General features: G+C 40.1%; 1 protein-coding gene across 1 annotated transcript in view; it reads right to left on the reverse strand.

The window, feature by feature from the left end:
- Positions 1-9,357: 9,357 nt before the first annotated feature.
- Positions 9,358-21,766, reverse strand: part of arhgef40 (Rho guanine nucleotide exchange factor (GEF) 40) — a 49,774-nt gene continuing 37,365 nt past the window's right edge. Inside the window, exons 23-27 of the mRNA XM_042511909.1 lie at positions 21,003-21,183; positions 19,624-19,734; positions 15,611-15,720; positions 13,879-13,922; positions 9,358-12,258 (exon numbers count right to left, since the gene is read on the reverse strand). Coding sequence (XP_042367843.1) covers positions 13,896-13,922; positions 15,611-15,720; positions 19,624-19,734; positions 21,003-21,183 — 429 coding nt within the window. The 3' untranslated portion in view covers positions 9,358-12,258; positions 13,879-13,895. The remainder of the gene's footprint in view (positions 12,259-13,878; positions 13,923-15,610; positions 15,721-19,623; positions 19,735-21,002; positions 21,184-21,766) is intronic.

The following is a 21,766-nucleotide window of genomic DNA, read 5'->3' on the forward strand; positions in this document are numbered from 1 at the left end:
TGGACAATATGTCTGCGGCTTATCGAAATCCTCCGTTACGCACCGAGAACTTGTGTCTCTTTTGGTAAAAGCTACTTTTTTGGGGTCGTTTATATCCACAGAGGTTAAAACGGGATAAAAGAAGAAGAGGTCAAAACGCTGCCTCGTTTCCAAAAACTACCTTCGTCGCGCGGATAGAAATGAGAGCTCGCGAGCAGAACTTGCTTTAAAGTTAACGCGAATTTATAAAAATACATTTTAAAACACTCCGAGTGACTTTGCGTGCTCGTGCAACCATTTTAAAGTCGCGTTTAATACCGAGTTGACCTATCGAGTATTTAAAATGTTACCACCGAGTGTTTTCGGAATTATTTAGCAAAAACAGCTTTTTTGTCATGTCACGGGCTATAGGAGGTTCTACATGCATGTCGGCCACGCGCGCACATACGCCGGCTTACATACATGACACACACGTAAAGTGGTCCGGAGCGCGCGGATACATACATGCTACATGCCAATCACTCACATGCAAGCACCCGCGCGCACACATCCCAAACTGCAAGAAAAATAAAACTGTATTGGCCATTATCCCGTGTGTTGCTCGTGAGAAGAAGAAAAAAAAAGAAGAACAGAGAGGCAACAACAGTCGCAATAAATTCAACAATTTTGGAAATGTTTCATCACCGGTGTTTCATGGCACCATGCATAAAAGTGTATATGTAAACAGAGTGGTGGATAAAATTAAAGTAGATAAATGGAGATATAGGATATATGTTGAAAGTAAAGACTCAGTGTACTTACGGGAGAGGCGGCGAGGAGATTAATGACACGACACGTCATGATTACGTTTCACTTGAATTAAATACATTACGAGTTGGGAAAAAAATGGAAATCAGGGTTGTATACAAGCATACGCCGTTTCCCCCTCCCTCCTCCCTCCGTTTGGTCACCCTCTTCTCTCTCTCTCTCTCTCTCCCTCTCTCCTCCTCCTCCTCCATCTCCCTTTCTTTTCCTTCTCCCTTTCTCTCCTTTTCTTCTTGCATTTTTTCCCATTTATTGTACAGGAGTGGGTGAATAGGGAGAAAGCAGAGGAGAAGTGGGAGGGAGAGTGATGTAGGTTGGAAATGTTAATTATAATCTCGGCACGGGCACCATTTTACAACGCTGTCATCTCTTCACATTTGTATCCTAAATATGGCATCTGGGGTGGCGGGTAGCTGACACTTTAGAGAGACATTTTTTTTAAGAAAGGAGAAAAAAAGGGAGAAAAAAGTTTCACACCAATTGAAGTGTGTTTAAAGTGATGACAGGGACAAGAGGAGGCTTAAATATTGTGGTGAGCCACCCCGGAAGCACATGGCCACTTCCAGGATGGGGAAGATACAAAGTGCACATATTTGGATGGAGGGTTCCCAACATAAGGTCCGGGGACCACCAGGAGTTCCTATGGGGGTTCCCTGTGGGTGCAAAAATAGCAGCAGTGGGAAAGACACACTAAAAGTGCAGTACTGCTCTGGAACAATACTAATACTGAGAAAATAAAAGTAGTCAAAAATGGACTTTATACAAAAAGCATCAAAAGTAAAAGCACTTGGCTTCTTCCTGATCTTATAATACACACTTTTGCACATGGCTGCACCCGCTTTCTTCAGTTGCCAATGGTTTAGCCATAGCAGGTGCATGTCTCCAACAACACACCCGCATTGACATTTGCATAAAAGATCTCCTGCGTCATCCTATTTATCCTCTTATTAATGGGTCCTAGTTTAATGCACCTCCCTGTGCTGAAAGTTGGACATTTCTCAACAGTTTCAAATTCATAGGGTTTGGTGCCGGTCGAAGGAAGAAAAACTCCAAGAAAAGTTATGACTAATGTGTCAGTTAACATCTGCATCCTCAAAAATCCAGCAGACATGGAGCAACATCTATTCAACTTCCTTTTAGATTCAGAGTTGACCAACTTAAAGAAAAATATCTGTCTTCAGCAGTTAGATATTTGATTTTCTTTACCAGCTGGTTGCTAACGTCGTGTGTCAGCTGGGCAGCTCCCATACACTGGCTTAATCCAAGCTTTTTTTCTGAAAACAGCTGCTGGAAACCTAAAATATCCCCTCCAAACATGTTTTTAAAGACATGTAAGTACTACAATTTTCAGTGTATGATCACTGGAAGTTCCAAGTTTCCACATGGCAGTAGTGTAAGTTGCATACTGGAGCCAGATTGGCTCCCAAACTAGTCCTTCTCATACATCCATGTTAAAGTGATCTCGGTAAAACTTTCCTCCATTAGCATTCACTTCAAATGTTATCACTCCATCCAATTGGCATTATCAGTAGTTATTAGTGTCATAGATATAGTAACAAGGAAGCAGCAACCGCTGCAGTTGAACAGCGATGCCAACGCATTAGTGCCAAATATTGCAGTTTCTTGAGGCTAACTCCAAAAGCACATAGACTCAACTTTGCAAATAAATAAATATGTTAACAGCCTGGTGCAAAAAACATTTTTGGTCTTTACAGCTTATTTCCTATCCATGAAAACCATACAGGGGAGGAATTTAATACTTCTATCAATTTTATTAAGATTTAAGGTTATGTGTCTGATCTTTCTCCTTTGCAGCTGCACCCACTCATTACAACATGATAAAAAAAATCAAAAATCAAAAAATCAAGATGGCAATGGCCAAAATGTCGAACTTCACAAACCAGTGGGTGACAGCATGTTGGTTATCTCAATTATTTTTACCGTCCATGGTTAGTCGAAGCCCGGTAAACCCACTGTTGGGCATGGAATGGAAGTCCATCATCAATCCATTATCAGGCCATTAAATGGTCATTATCAGGAGCATAGACGGCGACCTCTAGTGGCTGTAATAATTATGTGATGCATTATGAACAGAGACAAAGTTCACACGGGTAGGACGGTCAGGGTGGTGGATGGGTTAAACAAACACAGGATTTGCACCCAGAAGAGCACTGCTTGTTTCCTGTGTGAAACGTCATGTCATGTGACATTAGGCAATAAACTTTTTTTAACCAAAGCCACGATCATTTTTTTTTTTCAAAATCTAACCCCTTAGCTTAAACCTGTTGAAACTGAAAGTGAAACCCACCAAAACTGCTACTGCATAAATGAGCTTATAACCTTCTGAATCTACTAGTAAGTGCAGCAGGCCCCTTCTAACCCATATCTGTGAGGTGATAACCACTGATAATGTGTATTCAATCAAGTAATTACATTGAAAGGAGTGTTTTATTAAACATTCTTCTAGAGTAAAAATCTGCAAAAACATACTTCATTTTGCACATGAAGGTCAAACATATTGAAGAATCAATACAGACTTAAGCAAAGATGAACTTTTTATAAAGTTTTTCTGCCTTTAACTGAAAAAAATCTAGGTGTATGGCTTTGTGATGTTTAAAGATTTCCAACAAAGTGAAGTATTAATACGCAAAACTTATTTTTGAAAGGAGAGGGCTTTAAAACCAAAACTATGAGCTAAAGGAGGGTGAAAGAATTGCAGTTAGGTAACAGTTCCCTGTGGGATCTTCACCATGAGTGACCCTGATCACATAAGTTGTAGACCTTGAATTTAGTGTTATTAGAAAACGCAGTGTAGCTTCTAACTTTACTTAAATCTGCAACTGGTGTTCAGCACTTTTCCTCAACTTTCGAATTTCACCCCGTGTGGTTGTGCAGGTGTTCTCATTCACCGTTTGTACTTACACCTACAAAAGTAATGTGCTACAATTCATACATAGCCTGGAGGCTTTGCTTTTGTGACCTGTGTATTGCCGGTTCGTCCAATGTAATATAATGGGTTTCCTTCGGGTGCTCCAACCATCCAAAACATGTACTTAGGGTAATACTACTGTCAGTGCTCCTGAGCAAGGCAGTGGCAGAAGATCTGGAGTTGGTCTCCGAGCACTGCACACAGCCAAACTGCTTTGTAGAGGTTGGGTTAAATGCAGAGGACAAATTTCACGATATAATGTGCATGTGATAATAAAGAATTCTTCTTCTTCTAATGAAGGAAGTCAAGTGAGGTTAATATAAAGAGCTACAAAGTTTGTATAGGGAGCCAGTCAGGATCAATGGATGGGTCAAACAAACACAGGACTTCAACCCAGGAAACTTAGGTTTGTTTCCTGTGTGAAAACAAAACTCATCATTGAGTTATTTTAAACTACATACAATCATGATTTTTTTTCTAACCAGTGAGGTAGGCTAATTTCGTACAATATTATACGATCCATTTTATAAGGATAGGCTTTGTTGGTGTAAAAATGCTCATGTGTGGGACGCCTGGTGGCTCAGTGGATAGAGCAGCGCCCCATGTTCAGAGGCAGTGTCCTCGCCGCAGCAGCCGCAGGTTCAATTCCAGCCTCAGCCCTTTGCTGCATGTCTCCCCCTCTCTCTCTACCCCTTTCACACTCACACTGTCCTGTCAATTAAAGGCAATAAAAGCCCCAAAAAAATAATCTTTAAAAATGTTCATCTGTAAAAAGTTCTTGCTGTGTTTGAGGCTCCGCAGACAAGTGCAAGTCTTATCCTGGATCGAATTGTTTTGTTGACCTTGATATGACTGATGTAGATTTTGGTCACGCATGTCTTTTTTTGTCTGGAAAAAAAGTTATTTCAACTCTTTCAACTCAAATATTCTCATCAACCCTTCACCATCTGCTTTATCTGCTCTATATAAATCAGAAGTTTAAAATTTCAAGTGCTGACTTCAACAGACTTTTTTTCTATTCTGACTTATTCTTTTTTTTTTCCATTTTCCATGTAAGTGGCTGGCATGAGCGAGCGCACTCTGCTGTACTGTATAAGGGCAAACGGCAACAACAAAAAGCAGAGAGTCAAATCTACAGTACGTGGGCTAGGGATGCGCGTAGAGTGGTGAAGCCCACGCGCCTCTTCCACCACCTCTCTGCCTTTATCAAAGAGAGTTACAGAGCGAGATATACACAACATAGTGAAGAACAAAAAGCAAGCTGAATAGTCTGTTAAGTAATGATTGCAGAAATGTTCACCTTTACATGTTGTTTTCCTCATTCTCTCACTTTGAGTTGATTCTTTTTAATAATAGGGCTTCAATCTAAGCAGCATTGAGATGTAACCTCTGCCTTTGTGTATTTTCCCCGACATATGGAAGACGTATGAATTGTGAGTCGTTTCTCAGCTAAAGGCCTTGGTTTTTAATATTTAAATGCGATGTGTTCTGTGTGAAGGTAAATGTTGGCTGGGAAATTCAAATGTCTTTGCTGACGCAGAACATATCTCCTGGATCAGCCATTGTAAGCCTGCCATTGTGTATCTGAGAGTGACTGACTAAGTCTGTGGCACATGTGCAGTGCATGCTTGTCTCAGTGTGTGTACATAGTAAATCAGCGTGCGTGTGTGTGTGCGAGCACATTTTTGCATGTCAGCAGCTTAAATGTATGTATACAAGCGCATATATGTATGTGTCTGCTGATGTGTCCCTGCAACTGAACTTATGTGTGTGTTGGCCTTGAGTGTGTGTGTGTGTGTGTGTGTGTGTGAATGTGTGTCTACAGCTCGCTATCTGTTTGTGTGTATGCTCATGGTACATATGTGTACGTGTTTGCGGCTGCCACAATGGCATCATCACCCGCCCCTGACGCTTTGATTGTTTTCTCCGCCGCAGCAGAAATGCACCAATTAATATGCAGAGAGTGAGTGAGACAGTGACACACACACGCGCACACACACACACACACCCCCCTCCCCTCTACCCTCGCCCCTTATCTCACTCCATCTCTCTCTCTCTCTCTCTCTCTCTCTCTCGAGGTGTGATGGAGAGAGGAGTGTGGGGGGGGGGGGCAGAAGAGATGGCACAGAGAGAGGGAAAGAATAGGGGAGATGAAATGAAAGATGAGGAAAGTGTATGTGTGTGTGTGTGTGTGTGTGTGTGTGTGTGTGTGTGTGAGAGAGAGAGAGAGAGAGAGAGAGAGAGAGATGGAGTGAGATAAGGGGCGAGGGTAGAGGGGAGGGGGCGTAGATGGGGGGGTGAAATCTGATAGATGCTTGAGTAAAAACAAGAGAAGAAGAGAAAGAAAGGAGTGAGGGATGAGGCTGAGGTGGGGTGAGGAGGAGGAGGAGGGGGGATCAATATGTACATATTCAGTGGGATATGGTGGGAAATCAATTGAAAGGAGGGGAGGAGGAATTGATTCGGGGGGAGGAGGAGGAGGAGGAGTGGGGGGGGTCGCAAGGAAAGAGGGAGGGAGGAAGGAGACGACGGAGGAGGAGGAGTGCAGAGGTGGAGTGATATGTGGCTACGGCTGCTGCTTCCATCCATCTTCCTCCCTGCCCTCTTAATCTCCACCTCTCCCTCCTTAGAGTTCTCCACCACGAGGGGAGGGAGGAAGAGGCCATCACAATGCTGCCGTGACAACGGCTGTCGCGGCGACGCCTACTGGCACAATGCAGCCACAATACAGAGGGCACTGAAGCATCACACACACTCAGAGAGAGAGAGAGAGAGAGCAGGCCAGAGAAAAAAAAGACAGGAGGGGGTGAAAGAAAAGAGGAGGAGGAGAAATATAAGGAGGGAGAGGTGGAGATTAAGAGGGGAGGGAGGAAGATGGATGGAGAGAAAGAGATGGAGATGGAGAGGAAAGAGAGAGGGAGGAGGGAGTTCATGGATTGATGGAGAGACAGGAGCCAGGGAAGGAAGGAAGGAAGGAAGAAAGGAGAGATGTGGCGGGATAATATTACATGTGTAAAACGCCGGAGGGTGTGTGCCCATAGAAACATGTTTAATGGCTTTTATTATTGCAGGGAAGGTTGTGTGAGGTGCAGGTTTTTTTCATGACAGAGTGATGTATGCACTGTGTGTGTGCAAACAACAAGGTGTTTATTGTGTAGTGTGGTTGCATTACAAATATATACCTACCTGTGTCTAGACAGTGTGCATGCATACGTACATGACTGTCTGGGGATACAGAGATCATATAGCATTTTTAGGGTGTATTGATATAATATGTAATGTCTTTCATAATCAATTGTTTTGTATTTTTACTATTTATTGTGTAGTGTGGGAGCATTTTGGACGGCAAATATGAGGCTTTTAGATACCTGTGTAGACATTGTGGGTGTACAAGCATGTGTGTTTGGGGTTCATAGGATTGCCATTGGAAATTGAGAATGGATTGGTAATAAACATTATTATCTTTGATGATCATTTCTTGGAAATTTCTGAGAATTTTATATATTAATAGTTTGTTGTATGGTGCAGGTGCATTATAGATGACAGATATATGCGTCCTGTGTGTAGACAATTTGCATGTATACATGTGCAAGCATATATATGGTGTTAATAAGATTATTATTCAGATTTTGGGATGTATTAGTAAAAATTAGTGTTATCTTTGATCATCGATTTTATTTAGTTTTCAAGAATGTTATGTATTAATAGTTAATTGGGTGGTGCAGGTACATTTTGGATGACAAACACATACATACATGTGTCTAGAAATTGTGCACAAGCATGCAATAACGAGTTTCATAAGATTTTTTTGGATGTATTTGTAATAATCAGTGTTGTCTTTTATGATCATTGTTGAATAATTTTCAACAATTTTAAATAAAAATTGTTTATTGTGTAGTGTTTTCGCACAGCAAATACACGTCTGTGTCCAGACAGTGTGCATGTATGCATGCAAAAGCACGCATGCATTAGTTGACAAGTTTATTATTGGAATTGTATTATATATATGGAATAATCATTATTGTCTTTTATGATCAGTTTTATGTAATTATTTTTAAGAATGTTACAGTAAAATGCACCCTCCTGTGAAACCCATGCTTCTCTAAGATGTTTTCAGTTTTCAGCTTTGTGATAACACATTAATCTGCTTATCCAATTGGTTTTAAATGGTTTACTGAACTTAAGAAGTCGGATCATTTTCTCAACCCTTAAGAAAGACTTGATCTTTCAGTTTGGTTAAAAAATGCAGTTTTTGGATGTTATAATGGTATTTTTTTTTAATCAAATCTGCTCGGTCAGTCTTTGATCGCTCTCTTTACGTCCGCTCTTTTCTATTATATTGTGAGTCTGTACTGCTGCTGAACAAGGTTTTTAAACTAAGGTTTTTTTGGGGATGAATTTGACACGATGCTGTAACAATAAAATGCTCAAATCATGGCGTACACCTAAAGTCAGTGCTCGTGTGTTTGTTTAAGAGATCATTCTGGTGGCAGATTGTTCCTTGGCGCTTTAAATCATTTGTGTCAAACTTGTATTCAAAGCATTAAAAAAAAAAAAAAAAAAACCTGACCTCCCTTCGCCAAAATGTCTGTGCCGGCATATTACTGTATCTCCCTCCAACATGCACTCTCATTTACAAAAGAAACGCTTGGCTGGCTGCCTATAAGTCAGTTTATCCGCGTGAGATGACCAACGTCCCTCTTTTTCTTTCTGTTTTTTTTCCTCCCCTCTCTCACTATCTCATACAGTGTGTGTGCGTATGATCTATAGTTCCCTGCCTCCCCCCTCACCCCCTCCCTCCATCGCCCCCCCCGCCTCCTCCCTCCCTCACCCTAACCCTTCTTAATATGATGTAAAAAGCTAATCGCATGCAAATGTCTGTTGTCCCGGTAACCGGGCCTGAAAAATCCCTTTGATGTTTCCCCCGACTCATTCTCTTCACGTTCTCTTTGTTCGCCACAGTCTCGCTGCTTTGTCAACATCCCCCCTTTTACCCCGCTCGCTCTCTCTCCTTCATCCATTCTGCAGCTCTCTCGGCCCTCTCTTGGTTCTCTCCATTAGGAAAAAAAAAGTTCGAACTCTACTTTGTGTCTCCCTCTTTCTATAAGCCCCCCTCTCTATTCTTCCTCTCTTTTTTTTTCTTCCTCTCCCCCTCGTGCTCATGCTCTCCCCTTGACTGTGCCTCTCTGTCTGTCTGCCCCTTCGCCCTCGCTCATTTCCCATCATTCCCACCTACTGTCTCCTGTCCTTCTCCTCTGTCGCTCCCTTTCTCTCTCCCTCAGTTCTGCCCCTTCCTGTCCCTCCCTCCCCTCCTCTTTACCCACCCTTTATCTCTCATTCCTCTCTCTATGTCGCTCACATGCACAGATGGACACACACACTCCCAAACTGCCCTCCCTCCTTTAGAGAATTTGATCCCTGGAACTATTTGATATGGCGCTGCACTGTAGTTATCTAATCATTCTGGTTTTTGTGAGGCCTGGTGGAAGCGGCAGCACAGCTGGCTCTCACCGAAGGAGACCCCACTCATTACAGCGAGTTTAAGGTCACGAGGTTACAGGCCTCATTTTTGAGCTTAGACCTGCAACAAGGCTCTCGCACAACCTCTAACCTACCACTTCTCCTCTTAAATCTCCTCTGAGACGTTTGGAACTTGCATCCAGTTTTAATTCAACACAGAAAAGTAAAAAAACAGTACAAATATCAAGTAAGCATAACATGCATTTTCAACATTCCTTCCAAAAAAATGTAAACATCAGGCAGAGTGTGTCGTAGAAAAAAAACAGAGCAGGAGGAAAGTTTCTATACATTAATACTGCCTCGCCGACAAAAGTGAGGGATTTTCTGCATATGACAATCTATACTGCGGTTAAAATGAAAGATGGTGTTCATTACATTGCTTCCAATATAACGCAATGTACCAAACAGCTAAAGGCCACGAAGTGTACAGGCCTTCTCCAAGCCAACAAATTACATATTGATTCAGAAACGGCTCAATAGCCATTTGCAATTTTTGAATCTGAATGCAGATATGAAACGTGCTAAATCTGATAACGGCAGCAAACTGCTGCGGCCGTCGTCTGCAGACGGCTGGCTTGACCTCCCGCCGCCGCCGCTGCCTTTCACTACCTGATGGTTTTATATTGTACCTTAAGCGTGATATTGTTTGATAGCAATGCACATGCTATGATTGGTTTTACTGAATGTGTGCTTGCTGTCATGCAATATGAACTACATCATCATATGAAATATTAATAACTTTTGTTTTGGCTGCATCATAAATATAAAATGACAAGTTCTATATATGTATTATTCTGTACGTATTCAGCCCTAACGTGATATATATTGGATCTTCACTATAATTTTCGTGAGTTCTGAGAGTCTGAATAAAGCTCAGCAATTTAATGAATAGTTGATTACTATTAATGGACCCACGGTTGATTCTGGCAAAGCAGTAGACATTAAAGGAGCTCCATGTGATAGCCTATTCAGAGCATTAGCTACTATTTGCTACGTAAAGATAGAGTGAAGTAATGGTGTCCTGAGCTGAGAATGAAGTCATGCTACCTCTATGTGTATTGTTACCAGTTGGTGCTGTTGCATCTGGTAACTCTCTCAGAACAATTGCCATTGTTAGCACTGTTCACACTGTTAGCACCATTAGCTATTAGCACTGTAATTTGCTAGAATTGCTAGCTGCTAACTGCCTGCTTAGCCATCACCATGTTGAGAGCCATATGCAGACAACTTCTGAACCTTAGATACGCTCTGAATATCACAAAGACCTCCTTTAAGTTGCAACTCTGCAAGGGGAAGTTATTGTTAAAACACGTGTTCAGAAATACACCAGTTCTTTCTTTGCAAGAGGAGCTATCAGCTTTGTACAGAGCCAGGCTAGCTGTTTACCCCCGTCCTTATGCTAAGCTAAGCTGACTTGTGGCTGGCTGTAGCTTCATATTTAACATACAGACTTGAAAAAAAATGGTGTCGATTTTCTTATTTAACCCCTGAAAAGACAGTTTTTTTTCCTACAATGTAGAATCATTCCTTTAAACTTTAAGCTGAAGCAATCCCTTGGCATCACAATAGCAACAGGCATTAAAGACATCACTGAAAAATATTCAAATTGTGATCTTAAAACTCCAAATATTCACAACCAGAAACTAAAAAGAAACATTTTGGGGAATTCTAGGAAAACTGCCTTCCTTTGAGCAACAACCTAGAAGTCAGATTATAAATTACCTCTTTAAGAATAATCAGATGTAGTTCATGTCTTTTGGCCGCAAGCACAAGACCCAGTAAAACTAGAATATAGCACTTCGAACAGATCCACCTTCCTCCATTTCATGGAGCTCAGTAAAGCTCAGATTAAATGCAACAACAATTACTCTTTGTACACAAATCAACATTGCACAGACACCCATTTTATACCTTTGGCACATAGAATATGGAACTTATATCAAAAGGTATAGCATTAAATTCATTATCAGTACTTATAAGTACACTTATAAGGCACCAAGAAGCTCATGTTGCTGACATAAGTTATACTTTAAAAACGACTAAATACCATTTCGCCCTTGCATCTGTTAATACATTATTAGCTTAAACAAACACTCAGATGTGATACTGTAAGATGTTCATTATCAATGCTTACTGTAATCAGATGTGACCTTGCCTGATGTTGATTTAGCCACTGTACCAGGCTCTAAAACAGCCACAGTGAGTGTTTGTGAGCATGAGTGTGAATAGAGCTCCACTGTCTTATAACAATAAGAATGACTGCATGTGTTGAAGGACACTGTGTGTGTGTGTGTGTGTGTGTGTGTGTGTATTTGTGTGTGCTCACACCACCCCTGCCTCATTTACATAGATGCAATCACACCTAGCCTATGCCACGCATTTTTACACAGGCAGGAGAAAAAAAGCCTACAGTACTCCATTCAGCGTTATGAAAATGACAAAGTACATAATACATTCTAAATCTGCAATCCTACGGTGGATTTACGCCCCGCATATTACTTCCTGTTTATTATCAGATGCTGGAGCATGTGATGCGTACAGTCAGCCAGCCAGGCAGTCAGTGGTTCAGACCAAGTGGTTTGGCCTAGTGGGGAGCCGCGGGGCAGACAATGGCCGCACTGTGTGGCTGAAGTGCCTTTGGTGTCAATGACTCTGCCAGCAACTGAGACTGGCAGATCCAAAATGGCGGAGTGCAGAGAGCCCTGCTGGTGCTTGTCATGGTTTAAACAGGGCAGTTTTGATCCTTTTTTGGAGGCAGCTTTCCTTCAGGGGTTCATATCAGAGCTGGGAGGTTTGAAACGTGGGGAAAGCAGTGCAGTAGTGCTGCTCCGGCTAATCTGCTGGCATTTTATTTGTTTTAATGAGGCGAAAGGGGGGAAAGGGAAGGAGAGCAAGCATGTGGGAGAAGTTCAAATAGAGTCCGAGGGTTTCTCTTTTGAGTTTTTGCTCCTCGAAGTCCAGTTTGGCTTGCCCAGAGGTGGAGTAGATGAGATGTTTAAGTCTTCAAACAATCCAGTATCCAGTTTCTGGAAAAGACAAAAAGAAATCAAATATTGCATTTTTTTTTCATTAAAACTGCATGAAATTTAAAGGTATACTATGCAAGAATTGTCTGTAAATGTTTGGAAATACAACATTCAAACTTGGTCCCTGCTCCCTACACTGCTTGTACATATACTGCAAGTTACTATTGTAGGAACGTTACATACCTTTTAACAGGAAAGCAAATACTTAAGCAAGATAACTAAGCTAAACACTGGCTACCAACTTTAAAACAGAAAACAGGCCAACAAAAGTGAAAACCCAACCCCAGGATCACTCAACCCAGTCGCCAGAAAAAAATGTTCGTACTGTACATTTTTGCAAATCATGGATATGTTACATTTGTATTTTATAGCAGATTCATTGAAACTTCATATTTCTTAACAAGGCTATGATTAAGGTGTGGTTATGTTTAGGTAGAAAAGGTACTTGGTTATGGTTAGAAAAAAAAAAGATTAGACCTAAACCTCACATCAGATGGCACACAAGCTGCTGGAAAAGCAGGGATGGGTTGGTAAAAAAAAAAAAAAACAGGTTTGGTAGCTAAAATGCAGCTGGGAAACACTGCGATGTGTCACAAAAAAACACCCAGATTTGGTGTTTTGAACACCACAAAGAAACCCTTCTATGTGTCGGTAAAAAATACCCAAATTTGTTGACTCAAATGCCACTGGGAAACCATACAATGTCACAGTAAAAAACACCTAGATTTGATGGCACAAAAGCCACTAGAAAAGCAGGGATGGGTTGGTGAAAAATACAGATTCGGTTGCTCAAACACCACTCGTAAACCTTGCATTGTGTTGGCACAAAACACCCAGATTGGTGGCTTAAACACCACTGGGAAACACTGCCTTGTGCTGCTTAAGACACCCAGGTTTGGTGGTCTAACAGTGGTCTGCAGCATCACAGGTGTCTCACCTAGGTGACACGCAATCCACCATCCCCTCCATCTCCTGATGACAGAAATCTGCTTCTATGCGTAACCTTAGAAAGGTTGATATTTTCCGTATGAAATGTAATCTATTCGTTTCATTCATCATCTGCATGCCATTATTGGCTGGTGGCTACACACTACTGTCATTTTTTTCTGGCGACTCTGCTGTTCATTTTTGGAAGGTGCTTTGTCTGCTTGGGGTTTTGCCTTGATATATTTGCAATACTGTGTCCATGATTTTCGTAGCTTCCTCTTGGATGCATCCTACACGGTCCAAACCTTTAAACAAAGTCCCACCCTCACCTGCATGCCGTTACTGACTGGTGGCTACACACCACTGCCCAAAGGAAACAGCTCATAAACATCAACAAATAAAGACAAAATGGCAAGGGGTGGAGTCTCTGCAGATAAACACACCGTCACACACCTCTAGTGATGGTTGAGAGGGATTACTTGTGTACGAGTCTGTAGTTTTTGGAAAAATACTGCGTAGCACAGCTTAAAAAAATTCTTGAGGGTACATTTGTGATTTCTTTCAGCAAAAGGTGTATAATCAGAAAGTGAGCAAAGGAGGGACGCGTTGACACGAGCAGCAACATAAAGAGAGCAACAACAGAGAGGGAGAAAAAAAGATGAAAGAAACGTGTAATAAAAAACAGTAACTTACTCTTATTGAGATGACAGTTACACAGCTGTGGAGGGAGACTGACTCTGAGGAGGAATAAAGGAAAACAGAAACAGTCACATTTCAGCATTCTGCGCTTAAGTGTGTGTGTGTGCGTGCCAAAACGGCGTGCACGACGTGCACAAGCGGCAATCCTCCCTCTGTTGTTGAATATGTGCGTATCGCTGTCTGTGTGTTTGCCCTATCTGTTTGGGCTGCGTGTGTCCGTCTGTCTGTCAATCTGTTCCCGGCGCAGTCTGTTTGCCAATCTGTCATATTCTGTTTGCTAGATAAGGAGATTGAGAGAACGTGTGTGTGTTTGTCTCTGTGTGTGAGCGCGTGTGTGTCTGTTTGTGTGTGCAGAGCAAATTCATTTAAACTTTACCATGGAGATGGCAGGCAGGTATTGCTGTTTTCTTACAGCTTAGAAGATGCATACTGACTGTCTTCACTTTACTAATATATAGAAATGCCTTTGCTGTCTGAAGGACATCTTTTTATATAAATCACTGAAACTGTAGCAGGTGTCGCACAATGACAGGTTACATTCAAGTGTCTGCATTTCAGTGTTGCACAATAGACAAAAAAATCTTATGTTTAAAATGGAGAAAATTAAAAAAAAATTGGCTTTTAAATGCAAAAAATAAAGATCAAGACATTCACTTTTAACAGATTGGAAAATGACACATTTCAATAATATCTGATTGCAACATTCAGTCGGGGACCTTTACTGCAGGCCATCGCTGCTTTCTTTCCCCTCATGCCTCGTCCATTCTTCTGTACTGTCTGCTATCGAATTGAGACAAAAATTCTTGCAGAAGTGGATGATCTACAAAGTGTTTTTTGCATTTTTATATTTTCATTCAATAGCCGAGAGATGAAAGGAAATCAGAGAGCGTTACAGAGAACAGACGGATTCAGACGAGGCATGTTGTGGTTCATGGTCAGCATTTCAAAGGATAACTTTGGTATTTTTCGAACTGAACACTGATATGCATTGACAATAAAAATGAAAATCTTTCTGTCAATATTTAGAACTAAAACAAAATTTTCTTTAAAAGTCTTAAGCAGGTGTTTGATTAAAACTGAGACTGTCAGTATCATACAGCAAGTTTCAAGCAACTTTTTTGTAAAATCAAGTGGAATAAAAAGAAGAAATAAAAAAAGCTTCCTGAGGTTTGATGCTGACACTTTCCTTGCACTTCTTAATTAATTTTATCAGCGATCATTAAAATAAAATGCCGATACAGATAGTCGACAAAATGCCAAATATCGGCCGCATAGATAATCAGTTGGCCCCCTACTCCGCTCGCTGTGACAAAATCACTGCAACTCTGTTCGTGCTCCACACTCACATAATAATCTATTCTATGTTTGTTGGCTGAATGAAGTGATACAAGTGACAACCGCAGCGTGGTTTGAAAGAATGCTGCACTCATTAGCAGTCTCAAGGCTCGTCTTTGACCATGTTCAGCATCGCAAACTCCACCCTGATACTTCTTGGGCTGCCAAAAAGCCCTATCAGGGACATTTTTTGGGAAGTGCAGGTTCTTAAAAAAGATTCCTGGAAAACCTTCTGATATTTGTTCAAGCGCCCGTGGTTCAACTTTACATTCCTCACATTCCAGATCTATATTTAACCAGCGTTGAGCCATTTCTGCAAATAAAAGTGTTCTCATCCACGTTGGAATGAGCAGATTGTGTGTTTCTGGATGCGAGTGAACTGTGAGCCCACCTGTGAGTAACTTGTTGATCCCGAGCTTCTCCTGGGGTCCCTCCCAGACGCCGGGGATCCCCCCTCCTTCTGGCTGCCGACAGAGGAGGAGTCTGAGCAGCTACTGTGGACTGAGACAGACAGAGGCAGTGGAGGAATGTAACTAACTGCATTTACTCCGTACAGTACACAGGTATTAATTTGAAATACTTCAGTATTTTCTTTTCATGCTACTTTATACTTTTACCCCACTGTTTCAGAGGGAAATATTGTACTTTTTACTTCACTACAGGTATCTGAAAGCTTTAGTTCCTTCACAAATTGTTGCATAAAAACACACAGGTTTCTAAAATATTGTGTTTTTTTAAATAAATTAAAATAACAGTTTATACAAGTGTAGCTGCAACAATTAGTTGATTAACCAGTCGATTTACAGAACATTTAGGTCAGTTTTCATGTTTTAAATCATTTTGAGTTTTGGAGGGGAGTTCCTTTTTTCGTAGTAATTTTCAGTTATAGGGCCTTTTCCTATTTTACTTTATTTTGAGTAATTTGGTTGGTTGTTTTTTTGAAGATTTTGATGTTTGTTTGTTTTTTTTATAATTTAGAGGTTTAGGGATTTTTTTCTTCTTTTTTTAACCATGTTGAGTTTTTTTTCTTTAAGATTTTTCTGTATCGGGTACTTTTACTTTAAATAGCTTAAGTACATTTTCCTACGTATACTTACTTTTACTCTAAGTAACATTGTTGGTGCAGGACTTTTACTTGCAACAGAGTATTTTCACAGGGTTGTATTTGTACTTTTACTCAAGTAAAGGATCTGAATACTTCACTGGTGAGAGTTTGTTATAGATTAACAGGTGGCATGTACACACAGTACATCTAGCAGGTTTTTTGTCACCTAAAATATGTATTTTGCTCTGTTTTTGCTCCTGTTAGTGGAACAAATATCAAATTATAACATCCTACATCCAGGCATGATTTGCGTGCATGGATTATTTGCATTTACATTATGTGTATGCACTTTTATAATGCCAAAAAACCCCCAAAACATTGTATCATCTTCTTGCGATGAAAAAAGGGGGCAGATTGGGTGTTGGAGAGACAAAGAGAGAGGAGTCAGCGAGAGGAGGCATTTTTTCTCATCCTGTTCAATGAATTTCTAACACAGCGTTCTGTCCCAGAGGACAATTCATGCATTGAAATCCTGAGCCGCTGCACTCAATGAGACACCTGGTGAGCAGTATGTGCATTACACTGAGCTATGAATGGGAAATCACTTTGTGCTTCAGGGCAGCCGCGGCCTTTTGAAACTGGATGGTTCGCCTGGAATCTGAAGAATTATACTTCAGATTATGTCTCTTCTTTCAAATTTCAAACCTTGTGGTCTGACCTCGCTTCTTAAAGGAGAACTCCAAGCTTGGATGTTGTGTTATTATGATATAGCATCAATATGAGGGAGTTATTTTGTTACAAAGCTCTTACTTTCCTTTAACCCTTTGAAACAGGAGCAAACTAGCTTGATTTCTTTCAAAAACATGGGAAGAAAGCATAGAGTAACTTGAGAAGAAAGGGCCCGAAAATTGGTGAGAAACTGGTTAAAACAATTACAAGAAAATTAGCAGAAAAAAATTAAAATAAAATATAATAAAAAAGAAAAAAAAAACAAACGGGAAAATGATTTGGAAAAATTGCTAAATTGTAATAATAATTCCATTATGTAATTTTCAATTTCTAATTATAATAATTGTAAAAATTGTTTAATGGACTTTTTTTTTCTAGTTCATTTTTAATTATTTTCAAATTCTACTAATTTCTTGCACTTTGCAGGACATTAGTTCATTGCCTTTCCCCCATGTTTAAAAAAAAAAATCAAACCGATTAACTCTTGGTTTAAATGATTGTGATCGGTAAATCAAAGTGATGTTGGTCTCTGTTTTAAAGGGTTAACCTGCCTCTTGTGTTTTATCAGTTGGTAATATCCTTGTTTTTTAGGTGGAGTTGTGACTATAGTGGATTAGCAGGGGACTGTTGTTGGCCTGTTGCTGATTACATGTGTAGGTGGAGAGTGCACTAATGCTGCTGACAGCATTGGGTATGATAGTAAGAGCATGGTGATGACTTTGGAGTTTCTCTTACTCATATTATGGTTGTTTTTTTGTGAACTTTCATACAGTTGGCAGATTCAGATTGCTGACAGTAATTCCATGAAAAAACTACATTGCAGCCACTCAGAAAACATAGCTACAATGTGAAAACATTTTGTTTTATTTGATCATTTTAAATATATTTTTTTATTTGATTTGATCTAGCTTTGTTTTACTCTATTCCACTTATTGGTTTTAACGTACGTGGGATTTTATTTGTGCTGGTTTATTGGTTTATCTGTTATTTGGCCTTTTTTTACTCATCATCTTTTAGTAATCTGTTTATCTTATTTTATTTTATAAGATAAAGTTCTTTTATTCATTTTAATTTCTATGTATTATCCCTTTTAATGCTCAACTTTAGTATTATTATTTAAAGTAGTTTTAACAATGTTTTATCAGTTTTGACTCACATGTCTTTCTACCTTTTATTGGTTTATCCTTCATTTTAGTTATTTTCTGAGTTTTTATTTTGATAGATTTAATTCACTTTTATGGTCGGTTGAAAGATTTGTTTTGTGCCTTGCACTTTGTGCAGCACATTGTGCTTCCACCTGGGATTAAATGTGCTATATAAAAAAAAGTTATGTTTGCTTTATCTACAGGTGTAGGGATGGGCAACATAGTCAATTTTACTATATTAAATTTAAAATTGTATCAGTTTCTGAATCTTGAGTATCATTCGCCTTTTTTGGTTTATTTTAGCTGAACGTCACAGTGACCTGGAGTTAATCAGAGGGTGATACAGTGCACCTGTTGTGCAGGAGTGGGCACTGAATTGGTGCATTCCCAATCAGAGTGTAGCGACGCCCATTTCTGAGGGCTTAAGACAGTTGAGGAAACACACACACACACACACACACCCCTCTCATGCTAGCAGAAAGTGTCAGACAGAAACTCTGCTCTTTTGACTCTTTGACATTTCTTTGATGTTCTGTTTGAAGGTGATTTTGTTCACTCTGAAACTTTCCACAACTGCATCAGGGCAGTTCTTTGTGTTTTTCAGGCAAAAGTTTTGCTTCCCTAACAAAAGCCTAACACCCATGCGCTTTATTTTGGTTAATTTATTTTCTTTCACACCTAACATAACCCCTCAGTCCTGTCTATGAGCATATTTGTGTATTTTTGAAGACAAGATGCTTGAAGGTGTCAGTGCTTCTCAGTTGTGCTATCCATATTGTGCATCCCTCGTAAAAAAAATTCAATACTTCTACAGTACCACCACTGATATGATACCATATTATAAATATATACGAGCTGAAATAAATCTGCAACAGTTGTCTAAACAGTGCACCGAAGTCAACACTAGGATGATTTTTTTTATGGATACAGTTTAAAAATGACGACAAAGCCACCGTTTCAGGGAGACACAGGACTGAACGTTGTGATGGGATTTGATCAAAGCAGAAGTAAAAGGTGCTTTTTGACTGAGCTACATATTCTCCGCAGGCACGTCAGAGCTCTTCAAAATTTCTCAGTGTGAGACAAATATCAAAAATTCATAGAATAGCCCGGGGGCGCCAGATTGAAAAAAACATGTAGCACGTTATTACCTTGTCACATGGGGAGAAACACCCAGAACCCGTTTTGTTTCCTGTCTGTATTCTCAGGGCCACAGCACTTTGAGATGGAAAAGTATATTTGAACAATCCAGTAATCCGACCCGGTCAAATAAAACCAACCGACTTCCTGAAGCCACAGTTTGAACTGGACGTTTTCCGTATTTGTAAAGTGAGAAAAGGGCTTCAAATTCAGATTCTACACTCATATTTACTTCTGTGTGTTCATTGATTTAGTGATCTACCTGCAGAAATCAGAGAGTTTTTACTAACACTATCATTCAAATCCCTGATGCAAACACTTTTCTTCTCCTTTTCGAGCTCCTACCTCTGTCATTAAGACTGTAGATGGAGTCCAGCTCTGAGCACGGAGTTCCTGATGCATCCAGCAGCAGCTTACTGGAAATCCCCATGCAGAGTGACTCCTTCAGACACAACTCTGGGAGAAAAAATCACATAATACATGAAGCTGCGTTTGCAAGATGTTCTTATATAAAGAACATTGAGGGAATACAACAGGTGTAACAGGGTAAGGGAATGAACAAGGAAATGATATTTTATAGTTTGGGTACATAAGAACAATGCCGTTTGAACACCAAGTAACGGTGCCTAACACTTGGCTGCCAGCTGCAGAGCATCTTATCCACTGTGATACTGTAATCTGAACCAACTGCAGGAAGCACGCAAGGTTTTATGGATACGAGGAGGTGGATATGACATGCGATAGCCAGCAGCATAGCTTAGAAAGCTGAGCAACAATTAAAACAGCAGATTGGACTGCTGCTGATAGTTTCACGTTTTCTACTCGTACGAAAGTAGAGAGGCAAGATAAAGTTACACACAGGAATTAGCTTTGTCTCTAACCTGGCCAGGGGACGAGCCAGTTGTGAGACATGTCCAGTCCTCTTTTTTTCTTTCAAGTGAGGATTAAACTAGAATCACCACCTTGCTGTTGTATGCCTCTGCACACCAGTAAAGATGTACTTACAGTATACTTCCATGTCTGCAAAAACATGGATACTCACACACACGGTTCCAGTGTTCCCACACATTTTCATTGATAAGATTTGAAAACTTTTCCATGACTTTTCAAGGACCCTAAATATTTTTTTTCCTTGCCCCCAGCATTTATCAAACAAATTTGATTCAAATGGTATTAAACACAATTTCAGCCCCCCAATAACGAGAGCCGTCAGAAGTGGAGTAATTAAAAAAAAAAAAAAAACAAAAAGCCAAAATGTTTTAATTAAAAAAATTTTTAAAAAACGTACAAAAAATACATTTTAGTAAAAATAAATAAATAAAATAATGCTTTCTTTTTTTAATAAAAGCAAAAAAAATGACAAAAAGAAAAAAAAGAAGAAAAAAATCGCAATTTTTTTTAAAAAAAGAAATCATGCCTTCCAGTAGGTTTGTAAGGCCACTCAGAGTCTTTCTTTCCCTGACACTGATTTGAAATGCTAAATTAGCTGTTAAAGGCCGACTAGTGGGTCAGACTGCACGACGGACTGTCCACAGTGTGTCAGGGTCTTTACGTCACAACCTATCAGGTTTTTTACATCCTCTTCACGTGTGCTGTCATACGCCAACAAATACTTAAAATTGGTGCACTTCTTTACAGTCTGAACACTTAAGGTTGATGGAGTTTTCCTTCAAATTTCTTAAAGTCTAAAGTTGATGCCTGTGAGGTCAAAGGTCAGACTGTACCTGTGTTGTTGATGGCGTGCGTCCACAGCAGATGGGCAATGTCATGAGTCCAGGCCGCCTTGTCCTCCCTGTCCTTCGCTTGCAGCGTGATGCAGTCTTTGGTTCGAGGAGCCTGTCGCACCCAAACTTCAAACTTCACTCCTTCCACACCCACGTTTTGAGTCAGACCCATCTCACCCGTCTGCGGGAGAACAGGATGGAAGACAAAAAGACAAAATCTGTGTTAAAGGACAAAAAAATGGACTGTTAAAGTCACAGTTTAAAGGAATGCTTGTGTTTATACTGAGGTGTTTTAAATAGGGTTTTAGCAAAATTGTATTTGTTTGGGAAGCATTGAGCATACGACTGGATAAATGAGATTCGGATTACACTGCACGAGTTGTGTGAGAGTTTATAAACAGATGTTTTGATATAGTTTTGCTGTTTTTAAAGGCGGTCCTGTTTTATTTCAATTCATTTATATTTTTTTCAGTTTTTGGATTCTTCATTCACCATGAATGTATTCCAGAAGTTTTCCTCACAAATTCAACATAATGGGGTAAAGAACTGGTAAACAAATACTCATTTTGTGGTTGAAGTATTCATTTAAAGCAAAACAGAGCAAAATTTCTAAGTTTGCGTTCAATTTAATCTGCACAGAAAGTGGATTTTCCTCTAAACTCTTCGAACACAGAGCACTCAGGAGATAATGAAAACTGACGGAAAAGATAATGTGTGTGTGTGTGTGAGGGGAGAAGACAAGGCGAGCAACAGTGTGTGTGTGT

This window comes from Plectropomus leopardus, chromosome 23 (genome assembly GCF_008729295.1).
Source record: "Plectropomus leopardus isolate mb chromosome 23, YSFRI_Pleo_2.0, whole genome shotgun sequence".
In the NCBI taxonomy this organism is placed as follows: domain Eukaryota; kingdom Metazoa; phylum Chordata; class Actinopteri; order Perciformes; family Serranidae; genus Plectropomus; species Plectropomus leopardus.